Source organism: Salarias fasciatus, assembly GCF_902148845.1.
Source record: "Salarias fasciatus chromosome 7 unlocalized genomic scaffold, fSalaFa1.1 super_scaffold_4, whole genome shotgun sequence".
In the NCBI taxonomy this organism is placed as follows: domain Eukaryota; kingdom Metazoa; phylum Chordata; class Actinopteri; order Blenniiformes; family Blenniidae; genus Salarias; species Salarias fasciatus.
Genome location: NW_021941229.1, coordinates 13,109,629 through 13,133,386, shown reverse-complemented (window position 1 = coordinate 13,133,386; position 23,758 = coordinate 13,109,629). Strand labels below are relative to the sequence as shown.

The window sequence follows — 23,758 nt, the reverse complement described above, 5'->3', positions numbered from 1 at the left end:
ATTGCCCCATTTAAGGTGTGGCTCAGACCTCGGGTTTGTCTCTGGGGTGTTTGAACTGCTCCCACCTTTTTAAATTTAAATAGCTCAGATGAAGATAATGGATTAGAACCAGCTCGGTCAGCAGGTAGGCATCAGTTCTTCAATCAGAATTCGGAGAATGCACTAATCTAAACTGGTGACACAAGTGGTATATATAATATACTCCAAGTATGCATTAAAATGCATTTCAGACCAGATAAACTTGTAAAGCAGATCAGACTTGTGTGACGTGAAGTGATAAACTTACGATGCGAACAATTCAGTAGTTGTGCTTAATGAATTGCACAATGTCTCGTCAGTCAGAATACCTGACATGCTTCTTTTGGTATTCAGTCTTTCCTGAGCCGGGTGTGTCTCTCCTCCTGTAGAGCTCCTGGCTGAGCAGTAATGAGTCAGCTGCAGTCTTTTGAATAAAAGTGAGACACCTCATCTCATGGATAACTTCCAGTTTGCCTGCAGGAGAGTCAATTATTGCAACTATTTATTAGCTATTACACAATTAGTAACAGCTGCAGTTTGAGTTGTTCTGTCTTGACAAAACAATGCAGTGTTCCATTAAAATAAAGAAGACTTTATAATTTATTGTAATTTATTATAATATAGACATAATTTTAATATATACAGGATATTTTCATTTTATGATATACAAAAAGCAATTCATATTCAGTATGTCATTTTTAATTGCTGGCAGTTGATGTGATCAATATATTCAAGATTGATTATTTGCGCAGCACAATCTGCCAATATGTGCGCCAATCACAGGGATCCGTTATTTGCGCTGCGCACTCGGTACATTGCATCCATCAACCAAAAGTACAGGACAGATGTATTCTTTCTTTAAATAATATACTGCAGACTCCGCCCACTCCGCCCGCCTCCGGTAGAGGCCGGGCAGCAGAAGGAACGCAACCCGCCATTGGCTGGTGGAGAGCGAGACACCCAAAGACCGACAGATCTCCGGAGTGTGCGGAGTTCGGGATTTTCTCGCCACGTAAAGTCGGTCTGCGTGAGGAAAACATGAGTACCTCGGAGACCTTGGATCGAATGGAGCTCTGCGAGAGCCTGCTGACGTGGGTGAGTGCCGAAATTGTGTGTTTTCATTGACTGACAGGCTGTTCTGCGGCGCCCGGCGACGCTAGCCTAGCGTCCGAGGCTAGCTAGCTGGCTAGCCGCGCGAGCTAACGGGGAAACGGTGGAAATGACACTACGTGTGCAGGCAGGCCAGCTGTTCGTGTGTTTAGCTGCTGCTGTGCCGTTTTGGGGTTTTCGTTTTAGCCTCCTCGCTATCGCGTTTTCACCCAGCTCAACTCCCCGGTGCTAAATCGCTGCCCCGTGCTGCGAATGAAGGCTTAGAAGGCAGAGACATTGGCCTTGTTATGATTTAGCTCTTATTTGGCGAGGGATTTGATGCTTATGAAACGGACCCGCTCACTGTCTGCCTCACGTCTCACATCTCCTTATTGTTGTCTAGTGGTCGCATCTGCGTTTCTTATTCCCAATCATAAGTTAGTCATCTGCATCGATACACTTTAATAGGTGTGTTTCTGTGGAAAAAAACCTTCAGACAGCAGTCACGTGTGACAGATTACCCCATGTTTACATCTCTGAATCAGACGTCTAACTCTCCATAATGTGTCCACTGTAAAACATCAATTTTTATAGTTTAATGATCCATACCAATTGCGTTTATTCTATACACCACATCAAAAACAGCCTCGAGGTGCTTTACGGTCGAAATGAGAGCATCTAAAGACTAAATGTGCACCCCGAGCAATAAATATGGAAATAACACTAGATTTCATTGATCACAATAGTTTTTTTTAAGTTGTAAAAGTATTGTCTTGCTGATAATTACAGTAACATTTTCAAAGGGAAGTTGCTGTTTCAGAAGCGGATTTTGAAATACAGTATAAATTGATTAAATTTAAATAATATTAAAGAGGAATATTTCCTAGTTTGAATTATATTTGGAGCATCAACGTCATATCCAGCCTTGTTAAAAAATAGCATCACAACCCCCAATTTTAACTTTTTTTGTGAAGAAATAAACATTTTTACATACAGAAAATGTTAATATGTATTTTTTTTTAAATCAGAATTTGTAATAAATGCTACTAGGCCTGCAAAAATGCCTGGCCTGTCAGGTGGTGCACTGCTGCCAACGAGGTACATGGCTGAGGTCAGTAAGTGTGTGAATAAATGCAAAAAAATAATACTGCCAGTATTGGGGGCAAGTGAAGGAGCACTGGTATTTTGAAGAACAAATGTGATACCACAAAGACACGAACACAATACTTTCAAACAAGATCATCATCGACGTGATCATCTATTTTCATGCCGACCACAGGATTTCTTTTCAGACGAAGATTTCTGCAGCCTTCGTTGTGCACGTTACAACACACTGACCCTCAAAATATGAAATTGTGCGATTTTTACCTTGGGGCAGGAGGGAGTCCATGACTGCAACCTTTTCAAAACACACACACATCCGTCTCTGTCTGAACTGCTTTCAACAATGACTGCAATTTCAGATTCCAGAGTGTGATGCTCACTCTTTTCAGTTTAATAACACTTTTCCAATAAAGTGTATTTTAACAACCCCAGATGTCATGCAGAGACACTGCGATTGCTTTCACATCACACTCGGGCTGTGCCACAGTTGAACTGCTGCTGTCCTGTGACCTCCTCTTCAGGCCTCTCTTGCTTTCATACATGCACTGATTGTTCCAGACCAGATTTAGTTCCTGAGATGATCTGTTCTGTTTAGCTACGTCTGAAAGCTCATCTAGACTGTAGTCCGGATAAAATTGGTGAGCTCTGGTCCACCTGAAAACGTGGATCTTGGTTCACTTGCAGATGAACTGTAGTTTGGTCCGTGGACAGTGTGAAAGCACAGTGGACTTTCCAGCGCGTCGAGAGAGAGAGAGGATGTCGGATGAGGACGTAGAGTGCAGTGCATTTTGGGTTGTAAACAAACTAATATAACTGCGTGAATCTGAAGAAGTAGACACAAAATGGAAAGATGGCGTTGGAAAATGTCTGGTGCTCAGACTTGGAGGAATGAGGAAGTGCAGGTGCTCATTGAGATATGGTCAGAAGACCATAGCACAGTTGCTTGTGGCTACCTACTGGCAACTAGCCGGTTTATGGGGGGGAACACCTTCTGTCGGGACCAGTCAATGAGCTGGGTTTCTACTTCGTTGTGCTTTTTTCCTCTCTGGCCAATCTTCGTTTCGGGCGACAGCACCCTAAATGAGCAGCTGTTGTAATTGTGTTACGTTTTCCAGGCAGTTCGGTGTGCTCTTTAAGTGTAGGGTGACGCAAACCAAACCAAATGAAGTGGTGAAAATGTGACACTGAGCTTTTTCTTTCTGTTGATACATTTTTTAATTGGTTATTTGCTGATTGTGTGTCTGGGGAAGAATATTTTCCACTGAGGAGGAGGATCGGTCCTTCACTTAACAATCAGCCTCGGAGCACAGAAACGGGACATGCGTGTCTCCAATGAATTGTATATTTATTTTTTTTCCTTTCATCAGTATGCATGAAATGAAGAATCTGACAAAGATTGAGAACTAATCAGAATACTGATGCCTCATAGAGATGAACAGAAGAGAGAAGGGCAAAGACAACTAAATTACAGCAATGAATGTAGTTCAATGAATGCCAAGAGAGAAGGTGAAAGATGGGAATTGATGTATCAACCTGCATAACTTTTCAGGCTCACAAATATGCTGTTGTTTTAATCCCTGTGTCATTAGCTGGAAGGAGGTGAAGCAGAGTAGAGGAGATAAAAGAAAGGAAAAGACGACAACATGCCATGCGTTTTCATCGCACTTAATAAAGTCTAATTACGCTCTAAAGTGTCCATGTAAACGACTGAAAACTTTGTTCGGAATTAAGTTTAAATCCGAATAGACCGGCCTGTTTATTCTTCTTTGGGAGCAGAATTATATGTAAATTAGACGTGACTTTATTCCAGTCGTTCGCCTCATGCTCTCCGTTGTGATGAGGCAGAATTTCAAGCAGTTAAACTTGTACAGAGATGATTTTTGTAGCGGGAGTTTTAGAAGAAATGGATATAATGAAACGAGCGGATGGACGGGCAGATAACAATGCGGACATTTTCAAAGCTATTGCATCAGAGTTAATTGAGAAAGAAACAAGAGAAAAACCGCTGCTGAACTGCTTTCTTTACTTCCGAGAGACGCAAGTACGTCACGGCCGCCCCCTGTCCAATCAAAATGCTTCGCTGCCCCCATCATTAGAGGATATAATTCTGAGTTGCTTAGTTTGAAATAAACCAATTCCTAATTAAAAACACCCACGTAACCACACCCCTGGAGAAAAGAGAGAGCCACTGATGCAGCTGAGAGAGAAAAAATGACAAAGTTAAAGTGATCTATTGATCTGAGGTATGAATGTACAATGCAAGATTGAAAGTTCGTCTCAAGCATAGTATCCCCCCCAAGTGTATAACAGCCTTCTCCCCCCAATGCGAAACAGGAAGGGGGAGAATCATCTCCCATTTCGGAAATAAAAACTTAAGCGCTGAAAATGCCAACAGGACAATTTTGACTCCTTCGCAATGTGTTTGACACCCGTGGTTTTGTTGACAACTCAGGAAATAATGAAATAACAAAAACACGAGAAAGCTGGGATCACACAGTGCTACTTGAACACAGTTGTAAACGCTTGAGATGTCCTATTGTGGAAACTGTGTACAGGTACCTCAGTTGATGTTGTCACAAAACAGTCCTGTCATAAATGTCACCGTTGTATAATGAAAACACACGTGGCACCGGTTAGAGCGTTGGTTCGTGCAGGCGTGCCGTCCTGCTTTTTGCTCAGCTGTGTGCTTGCTTTCACGCCTTGACCCTGGCTGAGCTGGGTCAAACGGAGAGGGGTGTGTGATATGGAAAGACCCTAAATTTCCTGCAGATTGTTCCCTGCACATCCCCAGTATTTCACCCAAAGCATCAGTTGATTTATATTCCATCTATGTAGCATGCTTCAATGCCGTGAGTGGATTATCTTGACTGAAACTAAGGAGTAAGACTTTTTTCAAATTACAGTACAACTGGCAAACATTCCTCGCATACCTGCTAACTGTGAAGTCACATGGGTGAGTGTGACGGATCGTTAATGCAGAACACAAACCTGTATCTCTGACAAAACAGCAGGATAGCTCCTTATATTTGATTTTTTTTCTTCTTATGAATAGCTCTTGCTTTATGATGACGTGCCAGAAGTCAGACATCACTTTACACAGTTGTCACTGATTCTGCTGGTGTGCATGAGTGGCGTTGGTGTTCACTTGAGAAAAGCTACAGATGAAGACTTTCCGAGTTGTTATTGCGGTGTGATTGGTTTTTTGGTGTGTAGAGTAGCTCTGCGTAAGAAGAATGGGTCATTCTCGTACAGATTACAACTTGGCCACTGTTTAATTTTTCTCTCAATAAAAAGCTGGAAAGCAACAGAACTTCTTCTGTCACAGACTAGTTTGTTTATGTGACTCAGTTTAGTTATCTTCATTCGAAAGAGTGCATTGCCAGAGAAATTTGTGTGTAATATAATTTGACATCGTTATTTAATTTTATTGTGACTGAGATGTGTATATACCTGCTTTCCATCAGGAATAATGCAATGTACAAACCTGTGTTTTTTAATTCTCTAGATTTAATTTTTGACATGTTGTGGATGAAAAGTTTATTAAAAAACAAACAAAAAAAACAGCATTGTTTCTTTTATGTCACATGGTTGTTTACCACTGTTACTGGTCCAGAAGGTCATTTGGGTTCAACTTTAAATGATGGTGTTTAGTAGCCAATAGCATTGCCAGTACGGTTTTCTACAGAGGGAAGTGCTGAATGGACGTTTCAGCAGATGCAGACGTGGTTGTTGACCTCCATTCACTCTGTGGTCGTTGCTCCAAGGTCCCCCGATTAGCATAATCATAATAAGCTGATTGGAAGGCGATCACGGTGACGCAGAGGACACGGTGTAGCCCGGAGCCATTAGTGAAGAGGTCTGATATGACAACTGAAGTCACTTGTCCATTGCTTTCTTGGCTATTCTTGACAATCTTATTGATCCTTGGTTCAGTAACAACTGATACACTGATTTAAATCTCAGTAACGTTTACATGGAAAAGATCTCTTAGCAGTGTGATTGAGCATATATCAATGTTCAGCTGATGTATTGATCGATTGACTTTCATGCTGATGCCATCACTAGAGATTATATTGATTTCATTTTGTAACAAATCAGAGTTTAAGGTCCTTTCAGTATTCGCAGCTGTACCAGTCATATCAGGCTTCATGCATCTACGAGTGCGTGCACAAAGCCGTCCACCTGCATGGCCTCCCTGCGCCTTCACAATAGGCGTCACATGGGACATACCACCCTTTCAAAGGCTTTTGTTATCCTGTGATATATATCCACCATATATTTTTTTGGAAATGTGACCTGCAGTCATACATGTTGCGACCACGTGGCTATGAGGGGCCAGTGTGGCTCAGTAAGGATTGTTGGGGCATTTTTTTTAAAGGGACTCCACCCCTGTAAACAAAACAGATTAAAAAAGTAACTTTTGAATGCTTGAGAGTGACTTAAGGTCACGTGATCCACAGCTTTTCAGTGGCTTCAGTCTCTTGTACTCTCACAGCCTGTTGACTGTCATTGCTGTCATGCTTGCTGGTACTTTGTCTTCCTCTGATGAACTGACTCATCCCTTGTTTTCTTTTTCTCACACAACTTTCCTGCAAAGGGAAATGATGTAAAAGCCTGTGAGGTTTTAGAACAATGACTCTGCAGCCAAACTTCTTGTGCTTTAGTTACCTGTCACTAAAAAAATAAAGAAAGTATACTTTTTTAATGACTTCTCTGCATTTAATCCAGTTAACCTTAACCGCACATTCTCATACTGGTATAGATATGAGGAGTAATGTGTCTTGCAATGATTGTTTTAACCACATTTAAAAACTATTAAATATCTGAGAAGACAAGTAAAATTGGTGCTTTTTTCGTTCCGTTTGTTTTTAAGCGGTTTGTGCTTTGGTGGTAAATATCATGGGAATTATTACGTAGTGAAATCTAAAACAGGAAATCAGCAAAAAACCTTCTATACAAGATAATCAAGCCTTCACAGGAAGGAGAGTCGTTCCAACTGAGCTGCTGTTTGAATTTGGAGACAGCAGTTTATTTGAGCTGGTTGAGTGAACACTGAGTGGGTCATTGTCGCTGCTAACGTTTCCCTTAGCCTCTCATGGCTAATTGATGTTATGTAATCAGGAGGTATTGTTTGGGGTCGGGTTTTGTGTTTCCTCCATGCTCGAGAGTGGCTGGTGCTCAGCTACCTACAAAAAACTGAAAAAAACTCCATGAGCTTGTTGACAGGTCTCTCAATTTTTAAAGCTGTTTACAGCTAATTGAGCCGCTGAATTAATATCATGAGAGCATAACAATGTCAATATCACAGCATTGCGCTTCATCACCTACTAATTATAAAACTGGATGTGGTTGTGAGTGTCATGTTGTCCTCATGACGTGCAGTGTGTCCTTGTGTTGTGTATCGGCTCAAGTGTCTGCCTGTGGACAGATCTCACCGTCCTTCCTGCTAAACATACTGTCATGCTCTTAGCTGCCCCCGTAACCATTTAACTACGTCTGAAAGCCTGCATAATTATTCAAGATATTGAAAGTGTAAAATAGATAGAACACAAAAAGTTATCTTCTCTTTTTAATGTTGTTTAAACTTGTTCAAAAGCTGTAATAATACCCGTTCAGCAGATTAGTGTAAGCAAGGTTTGTTATTGCATCATGTATATTTTGATCAAATTGTGTAAACAGCAGTAAAGCCAGTAGTTACATGGCAGTGACGTGCAAATAAAGAAGCAGATTGACATTTTGAGCTGCTGATCTCATAGTTGATACATATCACTCCAGCGCAGAGGCATCTGATTCTGTAATTAAAACAGAGACGCAAATTAATTCATGACAGAATTCATCGCTGATCACAGCGTACGATTCTGTTAAGTAAAAATACTAAATCAATGGTTCAACTTCACTTGGCTGCACACTCTCGTCACTAAAGTCGTAACATTAAGAGTGTTGGATGGACTTTATACTGGACTTTCATGTAACCTGGAAATATGTGATTATACTGAAGCCTAGTTTCAGTCTGAGTTTGGCTGCGTTCAGTTGTGGCGCAGTTCCTGATTTCAGACAGATAATTGTTGACGAGTTTTCACTGACTCACTGACATCCTGTAAAATGTGTCAGGATGTGTGTCATAAAAAGGAAAACACAATTCAGGATGCACATTGATCACAGTAGCCTGCCTGTTGTTGGTCAGCCTGTGTACAGTGTTCAGACTTACATTGAGCTTCACAGGTTATGTTCTATGCCTGTTATGTACCAGCGTGTCAGTGAGAGCATTCAGACTCCCCCTAATGCAGTTTGTTTCAGCTGCTCCAGACACGATGCAGTGTAAACACACTCGTCATCCCCGTGTTTCCTTCTGCAGCTCTAGAATAAACCTGTCGTCAGGTAGGTCGTCCCTGATCTTTGAAATTGTTGATGGTGGATTTCTGCTCTCAGTGAACTGCTGACTGAGTCAGAGAGGCGGAGCGACGCGCCGACTGAATTTCAAACGTGTCATTTTCCTCCAACATTCCTGCTCTCGGCTTCCCCTCCTCCGGCACAGTGACAGTTGGCATGTAGGCTAAAGAATGTTACTCATGTGAGTTTCTTACTTGTACACTGGTTTAGAGTAAGATGTGACTCCAGAGACATTTGTTATGAAAAAAACTTGGAGATGAAATACCAACCAACACATTCGTACATCTTGCCTTCTACTAAGCGATTCACTGGTTTTTATTGTCAATAGTCCTCTTTTGAGCAGAATTTGTTTTTCCCCTCTTGCTCATTGCCAACAAACGTCATGTAATCCCGACACAGAGAGGCTGCACAGTGCGATTGTGTATGAGTGCACTCATACACAATCGCACTGTGAGTGTGAATGAACTGTTCCTGTTGTATCTTTCACTGAGCACTGCCTGTGTGTGTGCGTGTGTGTTGTTCAGGTCCAGACGTTCGGCGTGGAGGCCCCGTGCAAGACAGTAGAGGACTTGACCAGTGGTATCGTCATGGCACAGGCTTTACAGAAAATGTAAGTTTCTGTGCTGAATGTTTGTCTTTTCATTGTTTTCAACTTGTTTCATTGTCTGGTTTCATTCTATTCCTTTTTTTTTTTCTATTTCCAGAGATGTAGTGTATTTCAATGATGCTTGGATTAGCAGAATCAAGCCAGATGTTGGAGACAACTGGAGATTAAAGGTATGGACTTTATTGAACACCTGTTCTTGGTTTTATTGACAGTTGTGTGTTTCATTTTGTTTTGAGGTTCACTTGCATTTGTATCTAATCTGCTGCTTTCAGGTCAGCAATCTAAAGAAAATCCTAAAAGGCATCCTAGATTATAACCAGGAGGTAAGAAGATTTTTGTTTTTGAACAAAAGCTCTCAGAACCCATCTTCTACTCAGTGGCGCTGATTGATTCAGTTAATTACCAAAATAGTTTTAATACTTCTTCTGTGTTGGTTTAGGTCTTGGGCCAGCACATGAACGACTTCACGCTGCCTGACATTAACCTCATTGGAGAACACTCAGACGCCGCCGAGCTCGGCAGGATGCTGCAACTCATATTGGGTTGTGCCGTCAACTGTGAACAGAAACAAGGTGCGTATTGATCACTCGGTCTGTGCATGTCGATTGCATTGATATAAAAAGAAGGAGCAGTAGTTTAGCGTTCTGTCAACTTTAAACTCAAAGTCCTGATTGTGTGTTCACCTTCATCGTGTCTAGAATACATCCAGACCATCATGATGATGGAAGAGTCTGTTCAGCACGTTGTCATGACAGCCATCCAAGAGGTAGACTTCTGTTCCGTTTCGACTTGAGTCAGATTGTATCTCTATACAATAAAACCACTGACATTCATCACTTGTGCGTTGTGCTGCTGTTAAACTATTTTATTGTGTTTCCATAGCTGATGAGTAAAGAGACTCCAGTTTCAGGAGGAAATGACTCGTATGTTGATCTGGACAGACAGGTACGGACATGTCACCGTCAATTCCATGCTGTGCTTTTTTAATGTGTTGCTGATGTGGTTATACACTCTGTGTTTTGTGGAAGATCTATTAAACAACTGGTTGTGAGGAAAAGAAGACTCAGATCTGTTACTGTTTACCAACATCAGACACTTTATTCTTTCCGTTTGTTCCAGTATAAGAAGACGGTGGAAGAGCTGAACGATGCTTTGGCCACCAAGGAAGAGATTGCTCAGCGATGTCGAGAGCTCGACATGCAGGTAGGTTTTATCCTGTGACAAACTTCCAGGGTTTAGATCACTTCACTGCTGTCTAGACTGTGAGTTTAAAGTGAATAATATTAAATATCGCCTCCTGTTATAATTATAGGGTTGTTTGAGTTTCAGAAATAAGATGCTGCTGAAACTGAACATCTAAGTAGAACTTTCAAGTAGGTTTTATTTTTTGTAGTAGGGTCATTATAGTGCGAAAATGCCCTTAAGTATATGGTTGACCCATGCAGGCGGTACTTATCAGCCACAACTCGTAAGCTCTCGCAGAGCACTGTTATCAGACCACATGTTGGGATTTATTACAGTTTCAGGCAGTCTTTTCACACCAAAAAAATATGTGAGGATCAAAATGTAGAAAATCATTAAAATAATTAAGGGTCAGAAGTTTACTGTGATCTGTTATAAGACAGAATATAAGCAGACAGAATATTGATACACTGTGAAATACAGACCCATTGCTCATTTACCTGAATGACATTTTATTTTTTTCCTTTTCTGCTCTTTGTTCCAAACTCATGATGATAATGTTGTACTCGGTGCTTTTAGACATTTGTTTACACTTTAAAAGCAGCTCCTTTCTCTTCTTTATTAATCTTTAATGATTTATTATAAAAGGTGTGATTTATGTATTTATTTTTTTATTGTAATTGATGCGCATGACCTTTTCTCTCAATTATTTTTAATGAAAATCTCAATTGAACTGATGCAGTAAGGGGGTGACAGAGCCCACCCTGTGGCACAAACCGCAGTGTGGTTTAAATGTTTATGCTAATGAAAGCCATGACATTTCAGTGAAAACGGAGCTGTAATTTAAAGTGTGGCCTGCTCTTCTACTGTGTTGAATCGGTTTCTTCCTTTTTTTTTCTTACTCTTTCAATACTGTGTGCCTTGCTTTAAAGGCCCTCCATGTCCAGGAAGAGCGTGATAGACTGAGGTTAGAGTATAATGAGCTAGAAGAGAGGGTAAATCCACACTTTCTTTTCTTTCTGTCTTTTCCTCTGTTTATGACGTGTGGTGTGTCCGAGTGCTGAGTTTTTATTTTGTTTTGGTTTTTTTTTTTGAAAGTCTGCTTGCACCAGATTCCCCTTACCCAGACTGTGTGTTTGTGTGCATGTGTGTGTACACGATTGTGCACAAGAGCTTGTGCGCACATGTACACACGGTGTTCTGGAAGCACACCGGCCACAACTGCAGTTTTGTGTGGGTGTGTCAGGTGTCGTCCTTTCACTAATGATCTTTCTTTCTTTGATTATTTTCGTAACCTTGCTGCGGCTCATGTTTGACGAAAGCAACAGAACGCAAGAGAAAGAAGCATCGTTCAGTCTGTTCAGACTTCGATGTGCAGTCTAACTTGAAAATATTCCTCAGGTTTCTCGTTCTCTGTCTGATTTCAGTCAGCCTTTTTTTTTTTTTTTTTTTTTTAAATCTGGTGTCAATAAAACACATAAGAACCGCTTGCTCAGCTAATTGTGAAGTTTAATCAAAAACTGCTGTGAATGTTTGTTCAGAATCTCGTTACAAAGCAGAGTTACTCATTCAGAGAACACATCGCGCCTCAGAGGAGACAAAAGCTGCAAGTGAAAACATTTTTCCTTTCATTTGGAGTTTTTTTTTTTCTTTTTTTGCTGCTTGCGTACAAATCTTTCTCACTCCCCGACACATAATGGATAATTCTACACCTCGCTTCTCTTTGAGACATTTCCCATATTGATCTAGACGACCAGCTGTCTTTTCACAGGACTCCTATTTGAAAAAAAATTCTGTAGCTCCTCTGTCATGCTCTAGTTCATACACATTATTTAGAAATTAGACATGTTATAGTACTTAATATTACTCCTGTTTTTTGGTAAAAATTGTGTTGAGAATCCTCCTTTTGTCCTTTTTAATAAACTGTCCAGTGTCTGTTGCATGACTCATCGGCCTGCAGTCAGCACAGTTGTTAAGTCTTGCACGCACCCCTGTCTCCTCCCAGTAGGAATTAAGTCTGTTTGAGAGCGAGACTGAACACTCCAGACCCCTCCTCTTATTTTCTGCTTTTCCACCTCACGCGTTCACATCAGTGATGTGATTCAGGCTCGTTGCGCTCGGAGAATTTCCACACTGGTGCAAGTTCTCAATGATTGCTTTCACATGTTTGCGTTATCAGCACATTTTAAGGCATTTTAGACAGGCATTGTCTTTTAGATAGGCGTTGTTTTAACAATCACAAAATGGGCATTAATGAAAGTATACCTGGATATCAGAAAAGGTTTGAATTTCAGATAGTAATATTTAGAAGATTTGTTGACTTGATTGCTAAATCAGGCTTGGAAAAAACTTTGTCTGCAAGTTAAAGTACTAATTTCAGAAGAGCTCAGCTCTTCCTGTGTTTAGGTTTCACTGTAGTGCCATTAATAATTTTCTTGCCCTTTTTAAATAGAGTAAGACAACAACCAAACCAGCCTCTGCTTTGCTTTGCGTGGAGTTTGAAGCCTTGTTTATCGCACTCAGGAGACGTCGTCAGCTCACATATGCAGCCCTCTCTGCCTTGTTGAAGTGTGTTTGGTGTGTGTTTGCAGTAGTATCAGACTTAATGGTTTGAAGGCTTTTAGAGAATTAACATTGCTTTAGAGATGCAGCCAAGTTTTCAATTTAACTTTGTTTCTAATTTGTTTCCTTCTCTGTATCATTCTTTCCACATATTTCCATCTCTTCTCTTTCATTCTTAATCCATATCTGCTCCCACCTCTTCCGAATCCACGCTCTCCTCTTCTTTCCCCGTCTCTGGACCTCGTCGGCTCCCTCAGGTGGCGGCGCTGCAGGAGGAGAAAAGCAGCCTGCTGGCAGAAAACCAGGTGCTGATGGAGCGACTGAACCAGTCCGACTCCATAGAAGATATCAACAGCCCCGCCGGGCGCAGACACCTCCAGCTGCAGACACAGCTGGAGCAGCTGCAAGAGGAAACCTTCAGGTAGGAGATGTGGACGTGTCCTCATGGTTTAATCAGAGGCTTGTGATTGAGGAATTGAACGTTGGCCTGAGCTTTGGGCATCCAGCCCGATGTGACGGAGCACAGCAGATCAAACCTGGATGCCTCATATTGGTGTAGGTAGAAAAGATGTGTGATCATGACATGTAAGACTTCTGATGGCCGCTTTTGCTTCCCTGTAGGTTGGAGGCAGTGAAAGACGATTACCGGATCCGCTGTGAGGAGCTTGAAAAAGAACTTCTGGATGCAAAGTCTCAGAATGAAGAGCTCACCTCTCTGGCTGGTGAAGCCCAATCTCTCAAAGACGAGATGGATGTCCTTCGGTAATTCTGCTATATTCATATTGTGATCTTAAATGTGTAGATGGTTTGTCTTTGTTACCTACTATTGAATAAATGTTGCCTATTGATGAACAGTAACAAAGTCTACATTTGGAAGATGATAACTTTCTTTTGTTGGCATAACGTTTCTAAACAAACGATCCATTTTCCTTCCAGACACTCCTCTGATAAAGTGTCCAAACTAGAAGGAACGGTAGAGCACTACAAAAAGAAGCTGGAGGACCTGGGGCTTCTCAGGAGACAGGTACGCAGCCACCAGCATAGAAAATAACGAAATTAGAAAACGCTTAGTAATTGCTGTATGAAGTTGAATGACATTTTTTGATAAAAGTAGCAGCAAAATCTGGTACATCTTTGAAGTCATGGCTAATCTCTGGTAATGAGAAGACAGTTTTGTGACCCTCACGATGATCAAAGTGGCACAATCCTGTTGTAAAAAGTTACACAGGGAGGATTCAGGTGTCTTTAGTTTCTTCTCCTGTCTACATGCAAGATGAATCTGACTCCACAAAGAAAACTCAAAAGCGTCTCTATTTTCTAGAACAAACTCATGGAGGAGAAGAACACGGCGTTAATGCAGAGCATCGTCAGCTTGGAGGAAGAGTTACGGAAAGCGAACGCTGCGAAAGGCCAGCTGGAAACATACAAGAGACAGGTACAAGGAGCGCTGTTGGACATTTCTTGTTTTGTTTTTATTGGTTTTTTTTAATGCCCAGTATTTTTAAGTTTTTTGTGAGGTAATCTTTTTGTTTGAACTGTCCTCTCTCCCAGGTTGTGGAGCTTCAAAACAGACTGTCAGAAGAGTCTAAAAAAGCCGACAAGATGGAATTTGAGTATAAACGAGTCAAAGAGAAAGTGGACTCTCTCCAAAAAGAGAAAGATGTACGTTTGTTTCATATGACTTAATAATACAGTATAATTCATGAAAAAGCTCTCAGATCTATCAAAATGTGAGCATAGCAGAGCAGGCGTCGACAGTTAAATACATCGCTTCTGGATTTTGCGTCATTTCTTCTTTGCTTCGTCTCATTTCTTTGTACTTCTGTTTGCTTCTGCAGCGCATGCGTACCGAGAGAGACTCTCTGAAAGAAACCATCGAGGAGCTCCACTGTGTCCAAGCTCAAGAGGGACAACTCACATCAAGTACGGTCGCATGAGCGGGAGTTTGAGTTAGCCAGGGACTAAATCAGAGCTGATTGATGTTAATTCTAATTAATTGCGGCTATATTTTCCGTTTTTACAGGTTTGTTCCCGCTGGTGCATAACGACGGCTCTGATTCGCTGGCTGCTGAGATCACCGTTCCAGAGATTCGGTAAGAACTTTTGAAACCTTTTTTTTTTTTTTTCAACTTAGCGCAACAACTCCAGAACTATCGACTTTACAAACCAGGGATTGGAAATATTCCCACTATTTCACATTGAAAATCTAAGAACGGCTCATTTTTCACAGCCATAACTGCTGTTTTTTATTTATTCACTTGTGGTATCACTGTTTTACTTAGATGTGTGTGATTTTTCTCACTCACTTTGCAGACAGATGTGTTCTTCCCCATTCTGCTCGCTTCCTCTACAGATTTTAGGTGAATGGGTTTGACCCAAAAAGAGCTTCTCTGTAGAGAGTTACGTAACGGTTACATCAGCCCGACTGCAGTTTTCCAAGATGAGAGGGCTTTCTATTGGTTTCGTACTATTACTAGATTTTTTTTTTTCCTTCGTGCTGAAATCCTGAACTTTCTGAAATAATTTTACTCTGAGATTCAGATAATTCATCCAATCAGTTTATTTCCTCCAGGAGCAGATGAATGGAATGTTGTTGTGTCCCGAGTTAACTAAACATTTGTGAAACGAAACTAAGATGTTGCAATGGTGACATTTATGCGTCTCCAACATCAACCTGGAGCTTTTATTCTCTGCATCTGGGATTGATTGTTCCTCCTCCGCTGTGTTCGAATGCTGAAGCAGCGTGTGAGCAACAGCTGGAGACGCAGTAATTCTCCTAATCTACTGCGCCTCGTCTGAAGTCTTCCTTTTCCGTCCCGGGCGCGCAGCCTTTACGAGCCGGCAGCTGTGAGCGCTGTCTGGAAACACTTAGGCTGTCCCTGTCGTGAGGGCAGCCGCCACACCCCGAAAAAAGAAAGAGAGAGAAAAAAAAAAAACCAGGGTTCAGGCGACAGTCTGAAAACTAGCCCGATTCACATCTGAAGCAGATCAAAAGATCGAGTGTAGTATTTCTACGTTTTGGAGCCCATTTTACACTTCTGTGGTTCTATCTGGATTCTTTTGTATTTCTTCTTCTTGTGGACGTAACCTGAATTGATCCTTCCTCACTACAGACAACAGAGGAAAAACTGACACTGTCAACATGAGGCGTCTCTCGGGCAAACGTTGAAAGATGTGACTTTGCAAAAATAGTGGTTACCCAATCGCAGTTATATTTTTAGCTACAAAGTCAGCGAATCAAACACTTTTCTGGAGTTCCATTACACGGGTGTTTATTCCGCAACTCTTGAAGTTTCAGGTAGATAACTGCTGATGTTTGATTTAAGTGATTAGACTTAAATTTGGTTTTGTTTTAGCAAATTCACTTCTTACATGATGCAGTCAGTTGAATTGCAGCTTTTGGAGAACTTTACACAATTTTTTTAAATTTTTTTTTTTTTTCCTCAGGGAGCATCTGATTCGCCTTCAGCATGAGAACAAGATGCTGAAGTTGGCCCAGGAAGGATCCGACAACGAAAAGATCGCACTGCTGCAGAGTCTACTGGAGGACTCCAACAGAAGAAAGAACGAACTGGAGACGGAGAACAGGTAGACACTCAGACTGAAGCTGAAAGCCCGTCCGGACCGACTGTCTTGGACAAATGTGCTCCAGGCCGAGTTGCTCATAGCACTGCCCAAAGCACAGACGGGCTTTTATTTGTATTGAATTGAATTTGAATCAGTAATAAATAGAATTTGTCTCTGCCAAGATGGTTTTGGTTTGAGATTTCAGAGCAGCGCTGCCGCTCCGCTGTTGGATTGTAGATCAGTCTCCCAGTGCCTACGTCTCAGATCTCTCTTTGTCCCTGCTGGTATTTCAATCAATGGCCTCTCAGCCAAAAGTCCATTCCTCTAACAGTTTTTTTTCCCCCTTCCACTGCATGCAATCGGTTCCAAATCACTTAGTCAGACCGGTGTTTTGTGTTCGCTGTCCAGGTTAATCAATCAGCGCCTGATGGAAGAACAGAGTCAGGTGGAGGAGCTGCAGAAGACTCTCCAAGAACAGGGATCTAAAGCAGACGACGTGAGTGATCAGACGTTTTGTTTGGTTCTCTGTTCGACAGGGAGCGCAGCTGAAATGTGGCAGCAGCAACAAATATGCGGAGTCTCATCCCAGCTCCCGGTCTGCCAGTTCACAGAGCCATCTTTCTGTCAGTCTGTTGAGGAGAAAACATTTGTTATGCCTCGTGTCTGGTTTGATGGCATCGCTGGCTGAGTTAAACGTAAAATCCCTAAATTTATGAAATCTTAATTATTCGCTTTATTGGTGCATCCAGACAAGTAGGCAACAGACAGAACAGGAAGCAGGTTTCTGTTCGTCGTCTCACTGGCAAAATATTTATACCTAAACTTTCAATATAGTTGGAAGAGGTGTGTTCAAAGTCAGTGGTAAAAATTGAATCTTTTCTCCCCACACAATGCCCCACGTTCAGACTATAGTAAGTATATAATTTTGGTTACGGAGACGTTGGATGTGTTTTAAATTTGAACTCAAGTCATTCTAGAGATAGACAGTAGTGAACGTATTGTTTGTTTTGTAGAGCTGCTGTCATGTGTTTCTGTTTTAGATAGATTAGTTACATCTAACCTGATAGAAGGTACAATCCTACGATATGCCTGACACAACTGTAATTTCAGTAGTTTATTTTTTTAAGATAGAGTTGATATCTGTTGGAAAACATCTTGTGAATTGTACTTTGTCTTTTCAGTCTTCCATTCTGAAGAAGAAATATGAGGAACACATGTAAGTGGTTTTCTGAGTATCTTTTTTTCATTTAAAGATTTCATGTTATTTAATTTTTTTTAAGTAGGAACATCAAAGTAGAAAAAACAGAAAACTTTCATTCTGATCTTTTCTTTTTCTCTCAGGGAAAAGGTGCGAGAGCTGAACAACGAGCTTCTGAAGAAAAACACTCTGATCGATGAAATGGAGCCGAAATACAACGCGAGCTGTGAGTCCGAAAGAGTCAAACTTTTCATCTCTTTTAGGATTACTTCTCGTTTTTGCTTTTTGATATGTCACAATGTGATATACAGTAGATTTGATCAATATTGAAATCATGGAAGCTACTTTAATATTTGTATCAGATAGGTGTGTAAGTATAACCAGCACACAGTTATTTAATGATACAGTAATTTGGTCAAATATGCTGCACTTGACCATAATCCCACATTTACCTGCAAAAAAACGGTGATTATTGTTTTGGAAAACTGGCTCTCCGGCTGTAAAGTGTGGGGACCAGGACCCGATACGGCCCAGAAGCTAACAGTTACCCAAAATCTGGTTCATAGATGACGGCAAACAACAATTAGACTAAGGTGCTGTTATTCTCCTTTCAGCCCAACGTGCAGAAGAGCTGGAAGAAGCCTTGAAAAAGAAAGATGAAGACATGAAACAGATGGAGGAGAGATATAAGAAATACCTTGAAAAAGCCAAGAGTGTGAGTTTTTTTATCATTATTATCTTTAAAGATTCCACTGTTGAACTGGGAAACCAACTCGTTACTACCAGCACTTCAAGGCACTGAAGGATATTAACAAGATAAAATTCTGTCCTTTCCAGGTGATCCGTACCCTGGATCCCAAGCAGAACCAGGGTTCAGGCCCAGAGGTCCAGGCCCTGAAAAACCAGCTGCAGGAGAAGGACAGGATGCTACATTCTTTGGAGGTAAACCGTCGTCGAGTTCATAATCAGAAGGTCAGATCTATGTAGTTGCAGATGGAAAAATGCTTCCTCTCTAACAGAACCGGGCACATTTCACTGATAACTTTGTATTTGGACTGTTCTTGCATTGCTTCAGCTTTTTTGTGCTTCGGCGTTTCCTCCTCACAGAAAGAAATGGACAAGACAAAGTGCCAGAGGGACCACGAGGAAAAGCTGATTGTGTCTGCCTGGTACAACATGGTGAGAAGACCCTGAAGACAGACGAGGCTTTGGCCACTAGAGGGCAGCATTGGCTGCTATATGAATGTTTTCTCTCAGCATATTTGATCAAGGGGGAGCTGTTGATGTTGATTTCATAAGTTAAACTAATTTCAATTCTCTTGCTTCTGGAGTAGCGAACTTCTCTTTTTGTTTTTTTCATTCTAAGCACCATAAGTGACACAGCCACGGTCTGTTTCCCGTCTCTCTCTCTCCAGGGAATGTCTTTGCACAAGAAGGCGGCTGAAGACAGACTTGCCAACACAGGGTCTGGTCAGTCCTTCCTGGCCCGGCAGAGACAAGCCACCAGCACACGCCGCTCGTACCCAGGCCACGTCCAGCCAGCTACCGCCAGGTAGACGGCAGCGGGGCGCACAAATCCCTGCAACTAACTACCTTCCTTAAAATCCCCCTGAACTTGCTTACTTGCCTATTTTAAGGCACAGTGTTTCCACTCATTTCTGATGGAAGTTCTTTATTTCCCATGCTTTTCTGCCTATTGATTTTCTTCTTGTTTCTTCTCGATCAGATCCATGAGGTAGAGATGCCAGACAAGGCTGTCCAATTCTTTCACCACTTTGTTTATTTTGTTTCTTTTCTTTGCCCCTGACTAAGCATTAATTAACTCTTGTGATGCAAGGCTTGTACCTTTCTTTTTTTTTTTTTAAGCCCCAGCATATTTGATCGGGTCTGACTAATCACTCCAAACGTCTTTTGGGCGTACTCTGGCTTCGGCCGCGCAGGTAATGCGGACTCCCAAGACTCAGAAGAAATCAGCTTGTCTCATCTGTCGTCTTTTGATGAGCGGTTGTCACTTTTTATCGGGAGGACCCGCTCTACCTGCTCATGCAGTATTTATGCACATCTCTACCTGTGACGGCTTCATGCTTCTGCCTGAAGTTTGCGAATTTTGATTGTGCGTCTTTTTGTTTTAACTTTCTACATCGTTACGTTTAAAGACTTAAAAAACTAATTTACATTTCAGCATTTTTTACCTCGGTCTAATTTCACTTCAAATCTGTCTTAAAGTGGACCTATGATGCTGTTCTCCAGTGAAGTGGATTTTTTATTTCTCTTATACAGGCTGTTTATATGTTGTAATTTTATTCTATGTTATGGAATTGTAGCTTTGCCTGAAGCCGCCCATCCCAAAAGCTCTGTTTGGCTGTATTTTGTTGCAAACATATACATTGAGTGCCTGTAATTTGACACCAGCCTCATCAGGTTGTATCTGGAGCAGATGATCATGTGAAAACTCCTTCGCTTCATCATATGATGGCTGCGGAAGCATCATGGGTCTCCTTTAAGCTGCAGATGCGTGGAGGCATAGGAAGACGTCTGGTTTGTTGGCTAACCGACCTGAATGAATAATCCACTGAACTCCTGGTCGGTGATCAGCTTAAATGATTTCCATTGAGGTTTGAAGTTGCAGTCCTTGCTTTGGAAGATCGAGGCTGAGATAACTCTTCCTCCGTACACTAACCTGGTTTGAAATCTCTCCTTAAAGAAGCAGCTTTGAGCCATTGTTTAGCAAAACTTACCAGCATTTATCAGAGTCTCTCTGTGTGCCATAGTTGTGAATTTCACTGCTCGTACCTCACTTATTTGAAGTTACCCCAACTTTACCATGTCATTCTAGATCAGAGGTTCTCAAATTATAGGAGCTTATCACCCCCCCCCCCCCCCCCCCCCCCCCTTTTAATTCCTGCTCCTCGATGCCTCCTACACTTTGAGAACCTCTGCTTGTGGAATAAATTCCCACCATGGAATGAAAAGTCCTGTTTAATCAGGGTTGAAAGTTGTTTGGTTTGGAAGCGCCGCAGTCGGAAGCAGCAGGATTCTTGTTGTAGTCGTCGCCATCCTTGGAAATGTTTGTTTTTATTCCATCCTCTGCACATTGTCATGACTTTAAATTCTCTTCGGCGGTGAATGTGTGTGTTCACACCATTCTAACAGTCGCCACCGTCTGATCATAACTTCTCTCTCCTCCAACAGCAATGTCACTGCATGACCGGCACACCAATGAGCTGCCCAAAGCCTTGCCCGGCCTGGCCGCCACTGACCCCCCCACTACCCCCCCCTTCCCTCCCCTCCCGATGCAATGCATGAACTACACTGCCTGCGAACTGTTTGCATGACCTTCCATTGACTCCAGCCTGCAAATAACCGACCCGCCATCGGCAGCATGAGCACTAACAGCCCTCCTGCAGCGCCATGCGTCATCACCAGTTGATTCAATAAGCCTTTTCTGTGTGTTTAACCTGGATTTGGCTGTTTTGCGATACCTCAATGACAAATCTCCACATACCTGCTTTCATGTACGCGGTCCTGAAGAACGTCGGAGGGATATTTGAGAGGTTTAGCCTGCAAATCGGTCTGCATAACGGAAAGGCGTGTCCTCTCTGCACATTCAGCCTCTCCGTCTTTTCGCATGTTAGAAATGGTTTTACCTGAAGTATGGACTACACAGCAAGTGACTTAAAGCTGGTGGGACTCCACTGTATTTCCCTAAATACTTGTGGACAGGCTGCATAGGATGGCAGAAGAAAAAAATGTTACAAATGTGCTTTTTAAATTTTTTTTTTTTTTTTTTACAGAATAAAAGCCCCCATTAAGCCTTCTTACACTTTATCAGTATCGGTTCAGTATTGATGCCCGCCGTTTTCAGTATGATCGATCATTCGGATGAGACGGTGCTTTGGCGCGTTCAGGATTTAGGGATTGTCCGCTTTCATCAGTCTAAAGGAAATCAATGCAATAATTTTAAAAGACAATGTCGATCGCTTTGCTTCAGAAGCGGTCACATCAGACACTTCATCTTATTCGTTACTGCGTCTCGTCACAGGTCAAAAATAAAAAAAGATTGACTTTAAGGGTGCTTTCTAAACTCCGTGTTGCAGTGGTTAGCATGCTCGCCTCGCAATGAGGAAGTCCTGGTTCAGTTTGCATGTTCTCCCACGCACACACGGGTGTCCAGTCTCAAAAAAAATAACCATGCACCCTGAGGAAGAGATTCCAGTACTGTTACAGTGTTTCTGTATGTTACCTCGTACATTTATGTAGACTTTTTTTTTTTTTTTTTTTTTTTTTTTTAAGAATGTCTTATTTAAATTTTACTTTGAGCTTATTAAAGTTTGGTTGGAAAGGAGTTCGGAGGGACTGAAAACCAGACGGACCTGTGGACCGTAAAGGATTGCAATGGGGGAGAAGACGGCTTCCTCCACTTTAGTGCCTTTGTTGAACGTAGGATTTACCCTCAGCAAGGTATACTTTCTTACCGAATCCTTTTTTTTTTTTTTTTATAATATATCAGGAAAAAACTAATATGAGATGACTTTAAGCCTCATCTTCATGACGTATTCCATCATTTAAATACTTTCGGCGGGCTTAATGAGGGCTTTTCCTCACTTTTTAACCTATTTTACTTCAACTTGTTATAACATGTAACCTTAGTTTCAATCATACCATGGAGTTTTATCCTAATGGCTTATTTATTCCTTTGCCGCTTGTACAGCAGTGTTAACTTTTCTTCTCTCTTTTTTTTTTTTTAAAACATTAGTATTATTATATCATCACACATACTGTTACAAAGGATGTCTCTGTAGACGTGAAAATACTGTTGAATACTTTGCTTATGCAACGGAAGGAGGTCGAGCTCTGCGGCGTTCGTCTCCGCGTGACGACGGTGCGAATTGGAGAAGCGTCGGGTTCCATTTACCTCTGGTTTCTTCAGGAACAGGAGAAAATCACTGTGTTAAGTAATGGTGCGTTAAAAGGAACGTCTCCTCTTTTATGACTTATTAAAAAAAAAAAAAGCACATTTTTCACTTTAAATTTGCTGAAAGGTGAATTTACTGACCCAACAAATGACTATATTTATACAAAGACTAAAAGTCTTGTCTGTGGAAGAAAAAAAAAAAACGAGTTAATTGGCCGTTGAGCATGTTTGTAGAATTGCGTTGATGTGATGTTAATATTTGAGCATCAAATGAATATTATTTCTCCCCAAATATGACTCAAAATCACATTTCCCAATCTGATTGTGTGAAGAGTTGTTGTCTCATCCTTGTGTAAACCACTAGCCATTAATCCTTCATTTTAATTAACCGTCCACCCTCAACTGATTCTGGTAAGAAGTCTGTATATACTGGAGCCCATCCACCTATACAGTTAGTATCTACATCAGGGATGTGAGGAGACATTTTTCTAAAAGCGGTTTTGATGACTCCCTCGTAAGAAGGCAGGCTGTCTTATCACCGAATTAGACACTGGTTTTCTGTTACTTTAATTCGTCCTTGTGTTTATGCTTTGGTGTTACCTGGTTTCAAATATTTTATTTTGACAGTCAGACCTTATAAATACAAGTTAACTGAAGGTGGCTGCTGACTGCAATGAGAGCCAGCTGAACTTTATTAGTCTAAAATTAAACCCCACTCAGCTGTTACCAAGTCAGAATTACACCGTGTGCAGTGTTGGCCGTTTTTTTTTTTTTTTTTTTTTAACCGATTGGGGGAAGAGGAAAAAAAAAAGGTTTCGTTACATCTTGAAGTAGCAAATAACCCTCCATTTGCCAAGTTTTCTATTGCTTGTATACAGACACACTATGTACATACAGTATGTGGTTGTGGGATAGGAAGTGGCTGGATGTTTGACAATGAGGAAAATAAAAGTTTGTGTCTAGCTAGATGGGTTTCGTAGAGCGTCGGTCCCACCGGGGCGTTTATGACGGACATGTGCTTCCTACACTGCAAAACTTGGAAATGACATTGTAAATAAAGCTTGTATAAAACTGCTGGTTTGTCTCAGGAACTTTTATTTCTCCAACTTTGGAAATGACTTCCGCT

At 41.4% G+C, this 23,758-nt stretch overlaps 1 protein-coding gene across 3 annotated transcripts; it reads left to right on the top strand.

The window, feature by feature from the left end:
• The first annotated feature begins 975 nt into the window (after window positions 1-975).
• hook3 (hook microtubule-tethering protein 3) lies at window positions 976-23,425 on the top strand. 3 transcript variants are annotated; one of them, XM_030085047.1, is made up of 25 exons: window positions 976-1,113; window positions 9,126-9,211; window positions 9,306-9,378; window positions 9,481-9,531; window positions 9,648-9,780; window positions 9,907-9,974; window positions 10,091-10,153; window positions 10,328-10,411; window positions 11,323-11,385; window positions 13,210-13,373; window positions 13,574-13,714; window positions 13,889-13,976; window positions 14,274-14,387; window positions 14,504-14,614; window positions 14,791-14,875; window positions 14,976-15,045; window positions 16,400-16,540; window positions 16,928-17,015; window positions 17,701-17,735; window positions 17,861-17,943; window positions 18,332-18,432; window positions 18,555-18,659; window positions 18,825-18,896; window positions 19,133-19,269; window positions 20,910-23,425. In XM_030085047.1, exons 1-25 carry the CDS (start codon window positions 1,057-1,059, stop codon window positions 20,923-20,925), a joined length of 2,229 nt encoding a protein of 742 aa, XP_029940907.1. In that variant the 5' UTR covers window positions 976-1,056; the 3' UTR covers window positions 20,926-23,425. The 3 variants fall into 3 exon arrangements, with proteins under 3 accessions (XP_029940907.1, XP_029940908.1, XP_029940910.1); XM_030085048.1 differs by lacking the exon at window positions 11,323-11,385; XM_030085050.1 differs by lacking the exon at window positions 11,323-11,385 and having other exon boundaries at window positions 19,133-23,420.
• The last annotated feature ends 333 nt before the right edge of the window (window positions 23,426-23,758 follow it).

Excerpts from the sequence above, each read along its gene's own strand:
- hook3 (XM_030085047.1), top strand. The coding sequence starts at position 1,057 with ATGAGTACCTCGGAGACCTTGGATCGAATGGAGCTCTGCGAGAGCCTG. Across the intron at positions 9,379-9,480 it reads GAGACAACTGGAGATTAAAG|GTCAGCAATCTAAAGAAAAT; the intron begins GTATGGACTTTA and ends TGCTGCTTTCAG. Across the intron at positions 14,388-14,503 it reads TGGAAACATACAAGAGACAG|GTTGTGGAGCTTCAAAACAG; the intron begins GTACAAGGAGCG and ends CCTCTCTCCCAG.